General features: G+C 37.2%; 1 protein-coding gene across 2 annotated transcripts; it reads right to left on the reverse strand.

Annotated features, from left to right (window-relative positions):
- Positions 1–1,334: 1,334 nt before the first annotated feature.
- Positions 1,335–21,365, reverse strand: LOC147857612 (protein MICRORCHIDIA 2-like). 2 transcript variants are annotated; one of them, XM_087327759.1, is made up of 20 exons: positions 21,268–21,365; positions 19,976–20,377; positions 16,955–17,029; positions 15,890–15,924; positions 15,684–15,762; positions 15,474–15,563; positions 15,320–15,395; positions 14,877–14,955; positions 14,635–14,769; positions 13,679–13,777; positions 9,044–9,145; positions 8,795–8,956; positions 6,464–6,556; positions 6,246–6,297; positions 6,042–6,153; positions 3,504–3,742; positions 3,063–3,409; positions 2,890–2,981; positions 2,758–2,800; positions 1,335–1,687 (listed from the first exon to the last, which is right to left on the reverse strand). In XM_087327759.1, exons 2-20 carry the CDS (start codon positions 20,373–20,375, stop codon positions 1,589–1,591), a joined length of 2,409 nt encoding a protein of 802 aa, XP_087183885.1. In that variant the 5' UTR covers positions 20,376–20,377; positions 21,268–21,365; the 3' UTR covers positions 1,335–1,588. The 2 variants fall into 2 exon arrangements, with proteins under 2 accessions (XP_087183885.1, XP_087183887.1); XM_087327761.1 differs by having other exon boundaries at positions 19,976–20,358; positions 21,264–21,323.
- Between the last annotated feature and the right edge of the window lie 766 nt (positions 21,366–22,131).

Raw genomic sequence — 22,131 nt, forward strand, 5'->3', positions numbered from 1 at the left:
GATCTTGGAATTCTGTAAAAGGAGCTATTTTCTAGTTATGCATCATATCATCATTCTAACATGTTGCAGAAATTTCCCTTGAAAGCTGGCCAAGAATCAAAGATATCGGCAGCATCCAATTCATTCTCATGCATTTCAATGTTTCTAAGCTAAGGTTTTCATGTCCATGAAAGAAATGGTGTATTGACACCAACAAAATGACTTACAGGCTCAATGTTGCGACCATTGCCAGATAAGAAACACTTTAGGGTGCATTTGTGCATGCTGACATGATAACAAATGCATAATGGAAATCTAAGCAGCATTGGATGATAACGAGACAATTGACCTTGAGGAGAAGCTGACAAACGAAACAAATACATGACATGCATGCAAGGAAACTATGAATGCATTATCATGAGCTGCATGAATGAATTAATCCTAATGATAATGTCTTTTGTTACCCTCCTACCCGAAGGCTTATACATTGCTTTCTTTAGAGCACCATCCAGATCGAGATGAAGGTTTCTTTTGAAAAATGAAGGTTGATTCACATGCATTTGCAAGGCATATCTATATGGGATGGTGATTCACAAAGACTCGATCAAACCGTGATACATATTAACAACGATGCAGATTTTGAGACATAAGTTATTCTTATATATATGTATGATATAAGATTATGAAAGGCAAGTACAGGAATTGGCCCGTCACTTTATTTCTTCTTTCTTGTTTATATTATATAACAAACCTCAACAATTCAAAATTTAATAATATGGTAAACAAGAGTGAACAAATGTGCATTACAGGAAGAGAGCCTTAACCATCTAATAATTTAAGCCATCTACAATAATGCCCTCTTACATATGTAGCACTTTTGTATCTGGGAGGAGACTTTCCAATGACCTTTTCATGTTTCCTAGTGGTTAATGAGTTTTACATGCTTATCTAGGTCATCTTGGATTATCCTACACCACAAGGTTCCATAATAAAACAAATCCTCAAGATTCATAATTCATACGTTTCAGAATGGTTGACAGCTATACACTCGAATCCAAAAATTGGGCAGTTCCATGTCTGCTATGTCACGCACAACTCCCCCGTTATCCTACTCTATTATCAATTAATGCGAGTTGACGCATAGACATAACTCGATACCAGCTGAGAAATTCATAAGGAGAATCTAAAAACATTTGTCGGTAGAGTGATTGACTATCCTGGTGGTGAATCCAAGTGAAGGTCGACATTTTTGCGAAGAAAAAACAAACAATGTACTTCATTAACTTTGTCCTATAGCAATAATACTGCTGGCTCCTAAATTTCATCCATGAAAATGACTGCAGAAAAGTTGTGGGAAATTAGAATACGAAAAAAAAAAATACAGCATTGAAGGTTTCCATTATGCTCATACCTCTTAAACGTGGAAAAGTCAAAGGAGAACCCAAAATAATGGAAATTTCATAGTTTAAGCTAAGAGTTGTTCAATTTGTTTACAAGAATCAGAACTAGGCCTATGATTAATTTGGTAGTTTAGAGTGGGTATCAAAAGTAAGGGCTCACGGTCAAAGTAGTGTAGATTTAAGAATGTATAAAGAAATGGGTTAATTGTCTAGTCTAATGCTTCCGTCTTCATTTCTGAGGTTCTAAGAGCCTCGTATACCTGAAGTTTGTAATGTGCATCTATTAACTCCTGCTCCAGTTTCATAATCTACACAAAAAAACTGAATGTATGAGTGGCTTTTTTATATCTTCTCCTAATAACTAAACGCCATAATACAATATTGCTCGTTTAGATGTTTCAACATTTCTTGAATTAATAATCAAGTAGAAAAAGACATAGCATGTAGTTACCTGCACACACATGCATATCTACAAGGAGAAACAATTATTGCATGCCATCGTAAGGCTCAACATTTGGTCATATCGTACCTCTCAAATAACCCTCACACATACACCAGTGTTGTGATCCATATCATACCATACATTTAAAACACACATTAACATCTTAGGTTTTGAAGTGAGCTAAATGTAATTTAATTTATTGGAAATCTTAATATGAGATAATAAAAAACGAGCAAATTATAGTTATAATAAAGGGCTCAGGGTCAAATATATGTAATTCAATATCCTGTTAAGCATAACAAGAAGATGCAAGTATTGACCATATGTACATATTTTCCATGGTATATATAACAAGATGCATACTTTTCGTGAATAAACACTCAACACACAAGGTGTTTTACTGCCTTAGGAAATCTCTCCATCTCTGACCAGCCTATGTTGGGGATCTAGGAATGCACAGTATTCTACTGGTCAGTTCTCCAGAATATCTGCATCATTATGTCAAGGGAGTAGGAATGCCCATGGAAACAGTCATGATGATAATCAGGGTCCTTAGACTGCCAATTCATTTCTCAAGTTGCTCACTGATATCATCTCACATTGTGAAGTGCCAGCCTTCTCTAGATGTTGATATAAGTTTCTTTCAAAGGAGGATCTAGCTGAGCTGTGGGCATATGTTCTATCCTAATGTTGTCAACCCCTCATCCTATTCTTAAGTTCACCTATTCCTAAATCATAATGATTGTCCTAATGCACTGTGTAATACAACTCTTTGATAGATTCACATCATGATTGTATTTGACTTGGAGAGTAAATTCATCTAGTTGGTTGATGAGTCATAACGATTGCGAGCAGTGCGGAATTAAAAACTTTGGAAGTAACGCAGTTAAATGTTATTGTCTAGAATTAAATCAAATTTAAGCTTTTCAGGCTTACCTTCAATTCAAGCTTTTGTTTTTCCCTTTGATGTTGTGTACATCTAAAATTAATGAAAATTCATGAGAAGGAATTTCAATGCATAGATGTTAAAAGCTATAGCATCAGCACATTTGACAGTTTACATTATACCTTGATTTTAACTGCTCCAGTTCCTCCAGAACATCTGAAGTGCAATGTAAGGCAGAAACATTGCAAGTACCCATCGCTAAACATCCGATTGGCTGGAACATGTGAAGGAGAAATATTGTAAAATAGAGCAAAAAAACTGTTTGCTGATATATGTGCAATAAAGAAGCAAGAACCTGTATCTCAGAAACACTTGAGGAAGTCACATGTATGTCAAAAGAAGCCTTGCGCTTCATTGCTTGATCTGTAGTCTGTACATTAGCTTCTGTGGCCAGTCTTTTCCCTACAACACCCAGGCCCACTATATTGTCGTGATTTCCATCAGTATTAATACTGCGTTGTATATGTACACTACTTTCAGCGCCATCACTTTGAAAAGAAGTTCCAACATTACTGCACCGATCTGATGCTGTTTCAGCATGCTTCCAAGGTACCTCTGCATCGGGACCCAATTGAGGTGTTGGAACCTTGAAAGAGTTCTTAACGCTTGCATCACCTACCGACAGATTGTGGCACCTGGAACCTGCATTCATTCAAGAAGAATTTATCATACATCAGTTCGTTTAAAACAAGGTAAACTTTACAGGTTTTGGTTGAAAATTAATGAACTATCTGACCTACACAGTTTGTGGTCCACGACGAAGTCTGCAAGTCAAAAAGGTTCTCATTTCTGAGAGCACTGGATTGAGGAGCACTGGATTGCGGGAATGTCGAAGATCGTCCGGGTTGAATTTTCTGCTGATTATTTACATCTTGACCTGAATTGTACCCACCAGGAGTTGGAGTGATGGTGCTTACTCCTTGTCTTCGTAAATGTCTAGGAGGCTGATACCCAATGAGATCACAGTGGAGGTTCCTAAATCAATACAAGTTGTTAAGGCAATGTCCTTCATGCTATACAAACTCAATAATTGAGAGCAAGTCATAAATTTTTAGTCAATAAGCTTCTTTTGTATTATATCAATCAGCAATTGCTAATCTGGTTCAATTCTGTTCTTTAACCTGGTGTTTTTAACCTTGGAAATGGTAGGCCTGAACCTCTACACTAGAACTGAAATGTCCTAACATCTTCAATCCAAAGTGACCTATGAAGTTACACACATTTGAATCTTATATAGTTGTACATAAGCTTCATAGCTTGCCTATGTAGCTAGGTTGTGATCAAAATACAATGATATCCACTTGCATGCTAAAAGTAATGCAGAGTATACGACATGTGTGAGGTAGACCATGAATGGATCAGCCCAAGTTGGCTCTTATAGACGACAATCCCCCCTAGATTGTGATAAAATACAATGATATCCACTTGCATAGGTACATGTAATGCAGAGCATACAACATATGTGACATAGAACGTGAGTGGTTCAGCCAAAGTTGGCTCTCATAGATGAGATGCCATAGGACATCAATGTCGCTTGGGAGCTCATGGTCAATCTGAGGCAATGAAAGTACCCTTCGATGCATACTACATATTCTATGTCGTAGTCCAGAATCTAGCGAGAGGCAAATGAACTTCTCAGTCAAACAATATCCCTCTACAAGGTACTGATTGTGCTTGCTCTGAGGTCATTTGGCACAATCTTTTAAAGAAGCCCTGATGGCAGTCTAATCCACCATATATATTCTACATCCACACATCTCTAATATCTCTGATCATAGTGAAGGCATCCTTAGATCTCACAGTAAACATACATGGCGACCTTCAGACTTGGGGGCTCTATATGGCATAACAGACACATCTTTCACGAACCTATGATCGTCACAATATCCTCTGCTTGTGAGGTACATGGTATACCTACATCTATCTCCAACTGATGTGATGAGGTGCAGATCTGTTCAATGGTACATCTCAATCCATGAGACAGATGGATAACGATATATCTATGGTGTAGTATAAATTCATCCTCAGTGAGGTGGGGAACATGGCCTTGATAGAAGGCAATCAGTAACTTCTGCACAGATTTGGTTGACCTTGTCTAACTGATGTTTTCTGATGACTTCACGAATCTCAGAGTGACTTAGAGTGAGAGATGGTGTATTCAAGGAGTACTGCGATGCAAGTAGCCTATTAATGCTGAAACCATGGCACCAAACCATGATGCTATTGAGTAATACCAACATGAAGTGTTGCCCTCCGTCACCCGCACCTCTATGACCATTGGTGGTGCAGCCATCTCAGCCCAGATAATATTGTGGGAAGCAAATACCAAAGCAATCTAGGGATCAAGATCTCTCCAGACCTTGTTAGAGATACCTCCACATCTGCAAAGATGGTCCAAAGTAGACCTGTAAATCTTCAGTCCATAAAGAATTGTTGGGGTAACAAGGGTATCAATAGTCCTCCTAGGGATAACAAGTTGAGTCTATGCAGCTTGTCACATGGAGAAGTCAAGTCCTGTGAAAACACGCCAAGCCACCTCATCATCCACTGAGGGTATCCTGTTTTAAACAAGGTTTGCCAAGAGTCTACTATCCTGTGCAATACTGTCCAAGTGAAGCCCTCTGGAGAGTCTTTCATAAGCACAATATAACCTGCAAACAGTCATAAAACACCAAGACCTTGGTTTTTCAAGCTTCGCAGAGAGCCCACTATTGTTTGCAAAGGAATATATAGTATCCTATGGACAGTCTGATATGAACACAACAGGAGGGTTTCCGAGTATCTACCAACGGAACACCTCTATCTTCTCAAAAGAGAAATCACCAGCTGTAAATTTCATTTGTGAGATGAGTAAAAAAAATCAAAAGTATCAAAACAAATCAGGCACCTCAACAAGGAAATCCAAACAAGTCTCAGTTTCCAAAATATTTATGCTTCATATCTCCACAATACATTGCACTAAAATACATGCAATGAAATATGACAAATGCCTAATCTATCAACATGAACACTCCCATAAGAAGATTATCATTTGGTGGTTTAAAACAAATAGATTATTAGAGTTGATTCAAACAAAAAGAGCATTGAAAGAGATGACTCTGAACCCACTCTAAGAAGGGATTATGCGGGAAGAGATTTCATTTCAGAAGTACAAGGGGTATCTTGAATCCATCTCTGCAAAGAGGATGCTGTAGAGGTCTCTAATCTCTTCACATGCTGAATAGAAACGTGTAACGTGATTGCCTAACTAGAAAATGGCATCATACAGTCTCACCAATACTCGATTGTCATGGATCTTAAGCGTCCTTCCAAGCGTTGAAGTACAGGTGTTCTTTCAAAATCTTGTTTGTCGTGTGCAGGTTCCACGAAGTTAGCTTCTAAAACACCTACAAATAGGGTACAAGTCATTAATTAATAGCACATATCTGACTTCAATAAGGAAGCATAAGGGAATGATCATTAGAATGTCCAATTTTACCTACAACACCTTTACCACGACTACTATTTTCATGGAACACTTTCCAAAAAGGCTGCAAAATATATGCAAGTATTAAAAAATATTAGCAGATATATGAGAAAACAGAAGGATGATATATCGATTTAAAGAGAAGAAGAAATATCATAGATATGCCAAGCGAACAGGTTGGAGTGCACCACTATCAGCCCGCTAGGACTGTTATATGAAAATCTTCTCACCATAATTAAGCGATTCTTATGATAGACGTTGAACCCATGGACATCGATAATGGGTGCTTCCTTCACAAATCCTATGGTGGTTATTACAGACATCTGAACAATGATAACTGGAAATCAGTGAATGGGCTAAAAGACATAATTAACATCGAGAAAGCAAATGGTATATCTAAAAATTTGCATGTAATCCACGAAGAGTTAAAAGTTACTCGAAAAGAAACTAGTACCATAAAGTTGCATAGCCAATGTCGTCTGGGAAATAAGATCCTAGATAAGATTGATTATAAACCAATGAACAAATAACCCATCAATAAATTTGTGCAAGAATCCACCTACACATCCCTAGCAATGATTAAAAAGTCATGAATCAAGGAGATTAACTGCAGCCCCCTTACACTTCCCTAGCAATACCACTTCCTCTGTAATCACCTCCTTTTCTTTCACCCACAAATTTGATTCCTGTTGCTGTTAATTCCATTCTTTTAAACTATAGCAATCATATTTCTTCTGTTCTGCACAAATTTTACTTGCTCAAATCTTTTCCATGTGACATATCCAATTTTTCATCTCTTCAAAGAAAACCCACCATCATAACAATCTTTGCCACCAAGGAGGGTCATCGTTCTCTGTTCTTTTATGACACCATTTAATTACTTTGCTTTTATTTTATATTTTACTTGCCCCCGGGAAATTTTGAAATCAGGCAAGAAGATGGTCTTGACAGCATGAGTGTACAAAGAAAGATATATATATTAATGTCTTTTAAGAAGCCAAAATGGCCTACAAGACCAAACAAGAGATTACATCTTAAGTGTTATCTTGTCTTTGAGAACAACAAATCAAAATAAAATGAATATTACTACGTTAATATAAAAGTAAATTAGATAAAAAGAAACTAAAGAATCTGGTGTTCGGCACATGTGAGACTAAAGTAGAGGATATGCAAAGTTATACCTAATATACTTTATGTTGGATCCTACATAACGTCACTTAAATGTTTTCACTGAGTGGGCAAAGTTTTTGTTTGAAGAGGTGATACATAGCAGCATGGGCAATGCATGCCATATTCAAACAAACCTCTTTTGATGTATACCTCCAAATTCAGCTCTAGTGCTAAAGGATAGTGATTTTAGAATACTGAAATCTGTAGGTCTCATAACTGATTTGCTCTCTTTTCCACAATACTCAGTTTAGAGTATCTTGAAAGCTCTGATGCAAAGTTTTGGTTTCTGAAAAGGCTTAAACTTCTGGCTGTGTTTTAGAGTTTGGTGTCTCCCTTACTGCATCCTCCCCTATTTATTATTGAAAAAGAATACCAAGACAGGAACCATTCTTTACTCAGGAGCAATCTAGGTTCGTAGATATGAAATGACGTCTTAACGACTCCAAAATCTTGAGATGCTTCTTCATTTACATAAGATTTCTAAAAAGGTGAAATTTTAGCTGAATTAGTGCTTCAATTGATGTTTGAAGGCTGGTCATAATCTTCATTGTCCTCCAGATTGATCTATGCTAGAGATCTTTTGAAGAAAAAAATTCAAGTATATCTGACTTGAGAATCTTACACATACCAATAACAAGATTCTTTGTCACTTTTTATCTTATTTACTTAGCAACATTTATTTTCATTTGTTGTTATCAAAGACAAGACAACACTTACAATGTAATCTCTTGTTTGGTCTTAGGGGTCATTTTGGCCTCTTAAAAGACATTAATATAACTTTCTTTCTTTTTATGCTAATATTTTCCATCTCTAACTGCTGGTTCTTCCCTATCTTAATACGCTGCTTATCCATCTCTGTTACAGATAAATCTATCATATACTAACAAGAAGAGTGAATCTAGAAAAGCAATTGTCGCTTGATTCTATGGTTCTCAAAGAGAGTTAGTTGCCTATATATCCATCCTCTCAAACTTGGACTTCTCTAAAGAGGCACAAATGGCCTATAGACACAGCATAAATGTAAAAAATATTCCAAGTAAGATAGTGCAATTTAAAATGTGTACTATCTCATAAAGTATGTCACGGCAGTAATTGTCATGCGACCATTTCAGGTTGTATCGTAGGCTTGCTTGTCCTACCAATCTTAGGACATATCTTTATATACATGAGACCATTTTGAGTTGTCCAGAGGCATCGTAAGGTAGCTTGCTTGTCCTACCAACCTTAGGATATGCCTTTATATACTCCTCACAACAATTATGGCCTTAAATGTTAATTAACTTAAGTAGCCACACAAGCCCACAAATCCAAGATACTAGAGAATGTGTGGACAAACAGTACAAATCCTGGAGATTTCGAAAATAGAAAACAGTTACTAGCTGGAATGTTACCTCTCTTCCATGATGATCCTTCATGTTTCCAGCATGAGGTTTGTATAAGATGTGCTCTGGAAACTTCAAGTCAGCTGCAATACTGAAGTGTTGGACAGGCTCTCCCCGCAAAATTATTTGAAACCTTTCTGGCATGTGCAAATAAAGTATCGAGGAATATGCCTGCAGATAATCGCAGAGTTCATTACACAACAACCCTTACTGAAAATCTTTTGATTAGAAATAGAAGTCATTAGAATGACAAAATACTCTTAAAGAATGCCGAATCCTGCTCGAAATGTGGTCATTCTTGAATTGTTTCTGCATTGATATTGATTTATTGTTCTTGAAGCAGCTCTGTAATTGAATGTCCTGCAAACACCTCAAATATATATATATGTTGTGAAAATGGCCACACATAAACAAGAAATGTGGTCTTCCACTCAATAATTGACATAAAATCTTTATTTGAGTCTTTAGGTCAGATGTATATATCACATGGATCATAATATTCACATTCTTCTGCTCAAACATTCGTTTTCATACGTTTGCAAACAAATGTGTGTGTTATGAAAACATACTTATGTTTTTTTTGACATTTTTATTTATTTATTGTTCTCTTTTTTACTTTAAAAAAAGTTTTACATTATAGTAAATAATGAATACAAAAGTATGGTGTTTCCCATACTTTGAGGGTGTTTACCATGCTTGAATGATCGAAACATACTCAAATGCGAATGCATGTATGGTATGTATGGTTCATACTGTGTATCACACTGTCAAGGTAGAAACAATTGTGTTGGATAGGAGTAGGCCAAGCAAATGAATGATGCTTATGGCATGAATGGAGTTTACTAAATGACAGGCTAACATCATTGCAGAGAATATGCAAGCATAGCTACCTTTCTATCAGATCATTCAGTGTGGCTGCCCATGCACTATGATTAGGTGGAAGAGAGTTGCGTATTTGAGAAGTGGCATCCAAGTGTTACAACACAACGAAGTGTTTCATATGAAACCAAACTTTTTGCCGAGTCATGAAACCTTGAAGAGTAACCTAGATGAGCTCACAAGGAGCACATCCTGACAGGTTTTGTAATCCTCTTTGGTAATATACTTACTGCTTTCCCCCACATGTCTAACATGTTCTCGGAATTTCTTCCTCTCCAAGCCGATACCCTTGAGACATTTTGCTAACATGGCACCCATAAAATCAAGATTCACAACCTATGAGGTCATTTACATAAAGCAAGGATATTAAACTATCCATCATGCCCTAGAACCAAGATATCATATATGAGTACTATATGCTGCAAGAAAGCTCTACAATAGCTACAGGGTCCAATAGATAGATCATTTAGCTTCACGAATTTTATCTACTCAATGTATGGTATCAATTTTAAGATTCACAAACTGTACTGTAATCTCATGTTGTCCTGCATCCCTTGAAGAAGTCACTCATGGGTTGTCAAAGTCAGTGCATTTTGCAGCCACTCCCCACACCACCATCTGCAATGCAGCCATAAGTGATAGAACCAAACAAAATAGTCGTCATAACACAAGGTAAGAGCAGCAGCCTACTAATGCCTTATGAGGAAGAAAAAGAGATAATATTTGTATAAATCTAAGGCAGAGTCATACAGGTTGAGCCTATGAGAAGAAAGTAAAAGTAAAGAGCATGGAAATTGTTTAATAAGAGGCAACCTAACACACAACTAGCTTCATCTGAGCCTTGGCATGAATATGCAAGGGCACTATAAAATTCCAGAGCAGCCCATCCCACACCCATGTGAATCCACCATTTTTACTCCAGAAAAGGTGAGATACATCATTGGTTGTCTACAATTTGGAAAGGTCCTAGATCATGATGGATTGGTGTATGAGCCCTTTATCTATGCCCATGACACCTTGGTTCCACTCTTTGAACACATCTTTAATAGAGGCATGTGTGAAGATTCCCTACTACTTGCACAGAACATACCATTATAACAATTGTCCAAAGCAGAATTGCATGATACCTAGCAACTATATGATTCATGATGCACCTATATGATGCATGATCATCCATAACTTGGCCAAACTATATGGCTGAATCCTAGAGTTAACTTGAGTGTATTTGGAGAGAAAAATGACTGCCATTCAGCAGAACAAGTAGGTTTTTAAAACAGGTTTACCTCTTGGATTACATATTGACCTTTTGACTCTTGTTGAGGCAAGAAGTGCCCATAAAAAGAGAATCTATAGTTGCTTTGTGGATTTATGGAAAGCCTTCAACATTTTACTGCATGTTCAGCTCATGCAGCGACTAGAAACCCTCCGGGTCTTCATAGACATGCAATGTAAGAAAAAGTATCCACTTCTAATGGATTTTCACAAGTTATGTCTAGCACAATTGGAGTGAAACAAGGATGTCTACTATTGCCCACTCTCATTGTTGGTATGCTGAAACACATCAATGGTTCAAGCCGCGTGCATAAGAAAAAAATGCACTACAGCCATTCCAATGTAGCTTGATTGTCCCCATCATAACATGACCAAAGTGTAAAAGAATGGATCTGAACTGATATTATCAACTTGGATAACACAGGAACATGGATCAGCCCCACAATACCTCTTTGCGAACTTCTTTATATCAATTAGAGATTGAGGTAGGCAAAGATGCATGAATACCTCTAGAAGAAAGAATTTGCCAATAGCGCCATCAGCGAATGGAATCTGAAGAGCACTATGTTTTGACATTGTGTTGTTTTTTATGAAATAAAAGGGAGATACCATTGCCTCTTTAAGTTAAACTTCAGCCCACTATGCAATGATGCTTGGGGCTTTTCTTGCTAGAACTCAAGAGACACAAGGAGAAGTTGTTGGAAGACAACAACATAGCCACACAAGCTCCTCAAGAAAGAACAATCCCAGCTTTCTTTAGCCCCTTCACTCCTACTCATGCTACAAGTCAATCAACGGCTACACAAATGGGCTCCCAAACAGGACATGCAAAGGCATTACAGTAGATCAGGCAATAACAATTTGTTATGTGTGTAGGCCCAGGCCTCATGGATGATAATCTCACCACCGTTGTCATTGACAAATAAAGGCCATTATCTCTTGCCAGAGTAGGTGGTTCCTCGCTTCGGAGACCTCCCCATTTTGTATGTATAGAGATGGTGGGAGTGAGTTACTTCGCTTAAAGGAGCCTCCTTGGTCCTTTAAGTGGGAGGTTGTTGGGATAAAGGTCCCACGGAATCTCCTTTTTGTATATTTTGACCCCTCCATGTGAAAGCTCCTTTCGAGAGCTTTCTAAACACATCTTTACTATATTCTTGGCCCCAATTTGGGGGTTTATATGCATTTACATTATCTTTATAACTTTTGGTCATTGGCCAAGTGCGAACATGTCCAAATGACCTAAAAGTTACTTATCAATAAGATTTGGTCCCAAATCTCTCATAACAAAGGAATTTTTGTGGCTAGGATTTCATGTCCATTTTCTGCACAGTTTTCTCTACTTTCTTTCTCCTCACACAGCACACACTCCCTTGGATTTTTGGATCTGACAACACCATCACATCATCATCTCTTTGATGTCCTCTCTTGTTTGGTCTTATAGGACATTTTGGCCTCCTCAAAGAATTAGCAAATTATTCTTTACTCATGTCTTAAAAGACGTTAATATATTTGTCTTTCTTTCTTTCTTTTCTTTCTTTCTACAGGTTAGAAACTGGAGACCAAGTCTCCATTGGGAACAGCCACATAACTAGGCAGACTTGAAGAGACCCTTAGTCCTGATTATTGCCCTCATGATAACGAGCAATGTATCAGTGCCCCAATATATAATCTGGCCAGAGACGGAACCAGCCTCAATAGTTACTGAGGCACTACTCAGATCAGTTACCCATATTTGGAGGATTTTGGATCTCGCTAAGAAAAGATACTCAAGGTTGGCACTTATGTCATCAAAAATGCTGATAATTGTAGCGGTTATTTGTTGATGAGCTGTTGTGGTTGTATGGTTATTGTTCACCCTTAACCTTGGCGTTGTCCCACTTGCAAATCAATGGAATATGAGGACAAATGATACCTGGGGCTGTTCTTGGTAGAAGTCAAGAGATATAAGGAGAAGTTGTAAAGGACAACAATACAACCACATAAGCTCATCAACAAAGAGCAATCACAACTTTCTGTAGCCCCATCACACCTACTCATGATACAAGTCAATCAAGGTCTACAAAAGTGGGATACCAACCAGGACAGTGCAAAGGGGATACAAAAGATCCCGCAATAGCAATTTGTCATGCACGTAGTCCCCTGTCTCATGGACCACAATCACACCCACCCTTGTCATCAACAAAAGCCATTATCTCCCTCCATAATAGATACATCCCGAGCGTCGGAGATTTCTCCATTCTAGATCAACTTATGGTGGAGATCTTTTGAAGAAGAAAAAATTACAATATATCTAAATTGAGAATTTACATGTGTAGATGACGACGAGATTCTGTCATCACGTTTTATTCTATTTCTATTAACTTTTTACTTAGTTGCATTTATTTTGGTTGGTTGTTCTCAAAAACAAGACAGCATTTTACAATGTAATCTCTTTTGTGGTCTTATAAGACATTTTGGCCTCTTAAAATATGTTGATATAATCTTCTTTCTTCCTGCTATATGCAAGGTAAAAATCCAACATTGTGTACACTGTACACCATGATGTGAGTAAAAGTGAGCCTAGTGGTATTGTCTCTTCAAATTTGTGATAAGAATTTCTCATATATTTGCTATAATAGTTAACTAAATCACTGAAATTGCCAACAAACAAGTATTCGAATATATCTTTTTATTTGCATTAATGAGAATAAAATACAAATGATTTAAAACGCTTTTCTTTCAAGGAAAAAGATTTGCCCACACTTTAATATCAGTATCAAAATCCAACTCGAGCTCGCCATCATCATTCAGCCATAAGTTGTACACGATAACTTTTGTGCCATGTGAATGAAGATCTGCAAACTATAAATGAAGTTAGCAACTAATTGCACGTTATATCATCTGCTCATGTAAACATGGCATTAGCAGAAACTAGCAAATAATAATTTGACCAAAATGCTTTCTAATATGGTTACTTGAATTAATAAACTATTTGTCCTTTCATGGTTAGACTTTATTGAAACATTTAAGCCACCATCAACAATCAGCAGCCAAAATCATCATGTCGGTAGAGATTTCGAATTGCGGAACCAACTTAAACCGTTGAAATACGATGTGTATGCAAGCTCATTCCCACTCATATAGATGAGCAGCATATTCAGAAGCTATCTATAAGAGAGTGACATAAGTTTGTTTTTTGAAATGATTGGACATAATGGTCAACATGTTTATGTAAAAAAACTGCAGGTTTAGCCACATTCCCTGCAATATAAAATGGAATGTGTTCCTTTCAAGGAACATTACAGGGGATGTTTCTTTTTAAAGCACAAATTTTTCAACCAGTAAAATTTGGGATATGCCCATGTCGGGACCCCATTCTCCTATAAGAAAGCTGGGAATCGTGAAAAAATGCAACAAAGAACAGTTTAAAATTATTTCAAGAGTGAGATAATACTTTTAAGTTATTTTCTAGAATAAGATGATGCTTCAAAGTTATTTTTAAGTGTAAAAGGAAAAATAGCTACAGATGTTTTCTCCAGAGAGGATTATCAAATTTCTAACTTATATGCATATATGTTGTTATTGACATTGCCAAAGAAATGAAATATTACGTTAATGTCTTAGAACGCCAAGTTGACCTATGAGACCGAATGTTAAGACTCATGTGAATCTTGTAAAAGTTTGGTAAAATAAAGCAAAATAGAGCATGATTAACTAACTTGATCGAGAAGCTCGGATTTTGTTTTATATGGAGACCATTGCAAAATCATATAGAAATTTTCGAGCCAGTCATCTTTTGCAGCCCGTAGAAGAATATTTCTTGTTCGACCATCCGGTGAAAGCTCAAAGTCAACCTGCACATATAAGACCATTGTACCAAGAAAAAAGAGAAATCTGGAATCAATTCCAATGCAGGTCAGTAGTTTCATAGAATATGATTGAACTTTATTAATTCAATTACCATGGGAACAATAATGTCCTCCTTCCCAGTTGCACGGAGAAAGGTATACGAAAGCAGCCCAATACTCTCAGTTGTACAACTGGATATCACATGACAAGATTATTATATACTATTCCAACACCTAGTTTATAAGGAGTGTGATTCACTATGATTGCAGCAATAAAGGATTCAGCAATCATAACAAAGTGAAAACAAGAACATCCTTAAAAAACACTATAATAAAATATTCCTAAATTAAATAAACCAAAGAGACGCAGACAAGTGCAATCTCAATATTTTGAGTGCACAATGAATGAGATCAAGTTCACAAGTGAGTAGAATTAATCATTGACCTACTCATGTAAATGTGTATGATGAGAAGCCTAACCCTAAGAATTCAAAATACATCCACAAAGTCATGAGGGAAGGGGAGAAGATGTGCTTAGAGAAAAGAAAGGAAATACCCATTCCGTGTGCATCGACTGAAAACTATAACATCTGCACCCAATCGCATTGTGCTTGTCTTGAAACCATTGCCATCTGTAGAGTTGGAGAGTCATAAAACATAATAACAAACAAAAATAATAGAAATATAAATATAATTACACTACATCATACACTGCCCAATAGTCTTATTGTTTGTCTTCTGTGAGTATCCTAAGCTCATGCACTGTCTCAATGATTCTGGATCCATACCCCCACCATCATCTTCAGTCAAGGTAAACATTTCAAAAATATCATCAATAGGAAGTGTAAGTAACTTCAGTTTTTAGAGAGTAAAAAGGTATTGCTCTACTTTCTTTAGACAATATAGGAACCTAGGTGTACCTTGCACCAAAAGCATAGTACTTCTATCATGAGGACTTTCTATAGCATCGACCTTCACATATGTTGCACCATTTTGAACCTGTTTATGATCAATGAATAGACTAAAATAAGAGACTCTCGTATAACCAATGAGAATAAAAATAAGGCAAATTACATCAAAGAATGCAAAAACTGTTGGATGACCAATGCTACATAATGTTTCTTACCTCATCAATGGCATTGTCAAGAAGCTCCGCTATTGCTAAAAAAGAAATAACATGTTAAGATATGCATAATTAGAGTACAGTCTGTGTTGAATGTGATTAGTTTTCATGAAAACTATGCTTGTATTATTGTTAAAAGTTCATACACTGTATACATACATTGCATTTAGTATGACCCGCTCTCTTATATGCACCTGACCATTAATAAAATACAAAATATTCTGACACAATAACTAGTATGTACAATAAGTTATTTCATCTATGTTCAGAATGTTGACTGCTTAGAATACAAGATTTGTGGTACTCTCGGCAGTTTTACTAATTCAGACAAGACAACATTCAGCAATTCAGACTGAAGAAAATCTGCTAAAATCAGATAATTACGGTGTATGGATGTGAAGAAGTTCAAATTGGAAATTTCATAACCCAGTTTTTAAACCCATCATAATGAAGTGCACATTGAAAACATCAATCAGCTTTCAGATGCAACCAAGTACCTGGACCCAATGTTTACATATAAGGGATGTTTAGATATATTCATAAAATTCAAAAGGAGCTTCACTTTTCTTAGTTGGTTTTAGAAACACATGTTCCATGCCCCTATGCATCCAAGAAACCCGCAAATTTACCAATAACAGGTTGAATGTCTTCAAAAAACAAAGCATAAAAATGAAGTGCCCAAATGGACTGGCTAAATCTTATCCACATGGCCTACTAGACTTTCCTCACAAGTTTTGACAATCATCGTAATTCATTCTCAAAAGTCTTAACAACCATGGTTCATGTGTGCACTCCCATGCATGATGTCATACTCTACACAAAACAAGGATTTCTTTTCTCAACTACATAAGTTTCAAGATCCACAATTTACAATATTTTGCAATGATTCAGTAACCACAGTTCTTGAGTAGTCAAGAAGGCTACTTCTACTACTTTGTGTAATAGTAAAGTCTATTATGGACAATGTTTCTTATCCATCATAAGCTTGAATCTCCTCCTCCATTACCAGGTCCTACCTATCATACAGCAACATTATACATATGAAACCATAGGTGTTGAGAGACATACCGCCAAATGCCCATTTATGCGAAGTAGCATTCGAATGAAGAAATTTTGGGTGCACTCGAACATGATCTATACCACCTGAACATATACAAAAATGTGAAGAAGAAAGAGAAACCTGTTTTAATATTTTGAAAAACCATTATCAGTGAAAAGAAATGCACAACATGAACAGGAATAGATAGATAGATAGATAGATAGGTGGAGAGTGAGAGATAGAAAGAAAGAAGGGAAGAAAGATATATTAACATCTTTTAAGAGGTCAAAATGGCCTATAAGACCAAACAAGAGATTACATCTGAAGTGTTGACTCGTCTTTGAGAACAAATTAAAATAACAAATATAAATGTTACTTAGTAAACATAAAAGTAAATAGGATAAAAGAGACTACAAAATCTTGTTATCTACACATGTAAAATTCTCAACTTAGATATATTGTAACTTTTTTCTTTGAAAGATCTCTAGCATAGGTTGATCCAGAATGGAGAGGTCTTCTAAGGGAGAGAAGCACCTGCGATGGCGGGACATAATAACTTCATCTATCGATGACAAGGATGGTGAGCTTGTTGTCCATGGGGCCGTGGCCTGCGTGTACGAGAAATTGCTATTGCTCAATCTATTGTAACTTCTTTGTTATGTCCTAATCTGGAACTCATTTGTGTAGCCCTTAATTGACTTGTAACATTAGTAGGAGTGATGGGGCTAAAGAAAGTTGTCATCATTCTTTGTGGATGAGCTTGTGTGGTTCTACAGTTGTCCTTCAACAACTTTCTCTTGTGTCTCGTGTGTTCCAACAAGAAAAGTCCTAGGCTCCATTGGTCCTCATATTCCATTATATTGCATAGTGGGCCAAAGCCTTGTTTAACGAGGCAATGGTATCTATCCCTTATTTCATAAAAGAGACTACAATGACAAACATAGTGCTCTTCGGATTCCACTCCTTGATGACACAATTGGCAAATTGTTTCTTCCAGAGGTAATCATGCATATCTACCTACCTCAATCTCTAACTGATGTGGTAAAGTCCGCAGCCACCCTATCACACTGTGCAGCACATAGGATAGGTGTATGTCCATATAAGGTGGCATGATGACGAATCCATCCTTCAATGTGTGTAAAAAGTGTCTTCTAGTGGGCCATCTTCGTACCAAGTGATATTTTGGGGCTGATCCATGATATCTTGTTTCCCAAGTTAATAATATCAATTCGGATCACTCTATTCTTTTCCACTTTGGTCATGTTTAGATGGGGGCAGTTCAAGCTATATTGCAACAAGGGCAGTCCATTTATGCTTATGCCATGTGACTCGAACCATTGCTGCATTTCAGTATACCAACAATGAATGTCTCCATGTTCAGTCAGCTAACTTGATGACATAAATGCCAAACTTGAGTACCTTACTTTAGGGAGCTCCCAAAGAGGTTGAATACAAGCCACCGATCGGAATAATGCCTTGGTGATTATAGGGGCTTCTCCCATTTATGCCCAGATTATATCATGGGGCACCAATGCTTTCCTCTTTATCATGCAGGCAACCATTAACACTAAAGGTCTCTATAAATTTTTCCAGTGATTTGCCTTGTTAAGACGCGGTTCCCACGTCTCTACTCCATAGAGAAGAGTTGGTGTGACAAGTGCCTCAAATAACACAGCTTAGCCTATGGTTCTTGGAACTACAAATGTGCACATTGTCTCTCGAGAGCACCAAGGGCTGCATATTCATGAGAAAATCGGGCACAAGCAGCCTCCCGTAAGGAGAACCAAGGCCCTGTAAATGTTACTCCTAGGTATGTGTAGGAGCGTGTGTATTCCACCTTTTCCTCTCCCAAGAAAAATTCCGGTTCTGATCTTGTTACCCATGCTTGAATGTTGTTAAACACTGTCACTTTAGCTTTATCCATGTTTATTGACAAACCTTTGTTCATACAAAATAGTTTTACGACATTTAGATGCCTTTGTAGTCCCTCCAAAGAGTCAAAAATCAACACAATATCATTAGCATATAGTAATATTTGATAGCTATACCCTGCTAGGCATGCTCCCAAACTCCCGAATCTCTCTATGTAAAGTGATACCTCAGCTATATAGAGACCGAAGAGAGTGGGTGATAGTGGGCATCCTCTTCGTTGGAAGAGAGAGAAAAAAAGAAAGAAACAAAGATATATTAACGTCTTTTAAGAGGCCAAAATGGCCTATAAGACCAAACAAGAGATTACATCTTAAGTGTTGACTCGTCTTTGAGAACAAATCAAAATAAAATAAATATTGATACTCGGATTGTGATTAAAGAACAAATTACAGGAATGAAAGAACATATTCAAAAACAATATTGTGCATATACATATAAAAAAGAAAAGTAATCTGAAGATTCATACTTTAGCTTGGAAAGAACGCAGAAAACAGTCTGCTGTTTGTTTGAATGATCTAACTAAACCAATCAATGTACTCCATGATATAACTAAACCAGTCGACCTACTGACATTAACATTTTGATGCATAAATAAGATGACTATATGGAAGATCCTAATTATTCTAAATATGTGGCATCAAATAAGAAGGCATTTCATATGCAATGTTTAGATGATATTAGATTTTCCTATCAGCTATCTATGTTGACCAATAACTGAAACAATGATGAACAACATGGTCTATTTTATGAAAGGTAAATTTTCTGTAAGATAAGCTCACGTAATATAAGGGGGATCAAATTGACTACCTTTCCGCAAGTTCACAAGCAATCTACCTACATTGTAACGTCAAGCATTTGGAAGCTAGCAAGATAGTCCCATGAGAATGCATTCCTGTTAAGTTAATGAACAAAATGTGCATCCCCTAGGGAACTCGCTCAAAGAACGCACAAGCTGAAATACGGTTATCTCATATCCCATGTGATTATGGCTAAAATCATTCTGTAGAGATAAATACGTGTATTTTGTTTTTCATTAGCGAGTTTCAAGATAACCCAAAGACATTACACTTGGACTAATCAGACAAATTCAAATGCTTAAATACATAATGAGCAGGTACCCCGAGGTTCTCTGGACTGCACAACTGACGATGCAGCATAGTCACCAGCCTTCCAAAACTTCTTCGATATGTGAACCTGAGGAATACCATTATGGACAACAGTATGTGGAAGATTCTGATCAGTGTAAACCTCAGAACGTATGTGGGTTAGAGAGTCATTCCAACAATTATACTCTTCCTTCACAGCTATACTATCCTGACTCTCTAAATCTCTGTTAGGATCAACCGCAGCGGCTGGATGTGGTAATGTATGTGTCTGCTGAGTGTAGCTTAACTCTTTAGTTCGATCACCGATATCTGTGTTGGAAATATCATCTTGCAGTGGTTCATCATCGTCGCTGCATAGATCTATCACATCCTCACATTTTCTATCTTCACATTTGCTATCACTATGCATCATCACTGCCCAACAACAAACAAAAAGAACCAAAACAGAGAGCAACATTATAATACACTGTGATCGGTATAACACTCCTTCGCAACCATTTTGAACCTAGTGGACAACGATAAAATATTCAATATGCCTGCTTGTGTTTTATATATGTTTGTGTATGCACCTTGGAACAGCAGAAAAACTGAATATATATCCCAATTTAAGAAGCAAGAAGTCTTGATGAGTTGTGTGCCAGGCATAGTAAAAGATTCAGTAACATATATATTCATGCCATACAGTCCAATTATTCATAGAAAGTTATTCAAAATGGCCTAACTCATAAGTTCTCTGCCTTTCTCTCATACTGGAATTCTGCATTTTTTTGGTTACAATCTTGAATTGTCAGTCACATTAATATGCAAAATCAGTGTTTGGATTATCAATGTTCTTTAGATACTTTCCTTTTCCCTTAACAGCCTTAGGTTATTGACCTTGAACTATTGGTCACAGTAGTAAACGTATGTAGGGTTTGGCTATCCATCACCTTGTGCAAATATTTTAGGGTTTTGGTTGAATTTACATGATCCCACTTTTCGTTTCCTTCTCACTGAAGTATCAGACACATGAATATATCGATTTAGTGTTTTGTTTAAATTTACATGCTCTCTTTTTTCCCTCCCAGTGAAATATCAGACGCATGAATATACAAATTTAAGGTTGAGGAGGTTAGCTTCATATGTTCTTTCTTTTCCGTTTCACTGTCTGCGAGAGAATTCATAATTGAAGGTGTTAAGAGGCAAATGTATATCATCTCTCTCCTGAACAGACAATTCTTTGGTGGGAACAATATAGAGCTAAGAAGAAGAAGAAGAGGAGGAGGAGGAAAGAAAAAAAGCGGGAAGAGATTAGATTCACACACCGTTTTGACGAAGAAATCCATTGAAACCAGGGAAACTTTGAATCGAATGAAGAAGGGGGGGGGTTAAGGAGTGGGGAGCAGAGGATTCAGCAAATGTGTGTGCTCTCTTCTCTGTATGATGATACGTAAAGAGACAGAGAAAGACAAATGGAGCAAAAGATGAATATGTTGAGAAGAAGTGTGTGTGTGTGTGTGAAGCTTTAGTTCACCTACAATTCTCTGTCTCTGTCTCTGTCTCTGTCTCTGTCTCTGTCTCTGTCATGTGTGTCTCTCTGTTCCCACTGAAGAATGAATATGGCACCTCAGAAGAGAATGAATGAATGAATGAATGGCAGGGTCCCACACCTTTCATATTTCTTTGGCACTCCAAATGAGTGACTCAGGAAAGAGAGATATGTATAGATGAGTGACTCTCGGGAAAGAGAGATATAGACACCAGAGACGCTAATCGAGAGACCTTGCTACCGGAGACCCTAATCGAGACACCCTGATACACAGGAGACTCTAAACCCTAATCAAGAGACCTTGTGCTTCATCCGTATACCAATCAAGAGATATCATCGATAAGAGAGATACTTGATCTATGATCACGACGGAAAGACCCTCGATGAGTTTTTGTCGAGGACCCCCTCCCTGTCCGCAATGTTCCATGGCGAAACACCGCACCGAAGTCGTGTGGGAGATAGATACATAGATAGATTGGGTTTTGTTAATGTCTTCGGAGGTCAGCTATGACCTATGACACCAAAAGTATACCATTTTCACGTAATACATGTGAAAATGAGTAGCGACTCTAATTGTGTTCAAGAACTTTGCTAATGAATGTCGCAGTCGAGAGTGCACATTGCGACTCTGAGATAGATC

The sequence above is a fragment of the Azolla caroliniana genome, unplaced genomic scaffold, assembly GCF_043228905.1.
Source record: "Azolla caroliniana isolate FFs.n. ecotype wild unplaced genomic scaffold, voAzoCaro1.0.p SCAF_11, whole genome shotgun sequence".
In the NCBI taxonomy this organism is placed as follows: Eukaryota; Viridiplantae; Streptophyta; class Polypodiopsida; order Salviniales; family Salviniaceae; genus Azolla; species Azolla caroliniana.

Coding starts and splice junctions, on each gene's coding strand:
- LOC147857612 (XM_087327759.1), bottom strand. CDS start 20,375: ATGATGCATAGTGATAGCAAATGTGAAGATAGAAAATGTGAGGATGTG. Junction 3,743..6,041: donor TCCATGACAATCGAGTATTG/GTGAGACTGTAT, acceptor GTATTGATTTAG/GAACCTCCACTGTGATCTCA. Junction 1,688..2,757: donor AACAAAAGCTTGAATTGAAG/GTAAGCCTGAAA, acceptor TTTTTTGTGTAG/ATTATGAAACTGGAGCAGGA.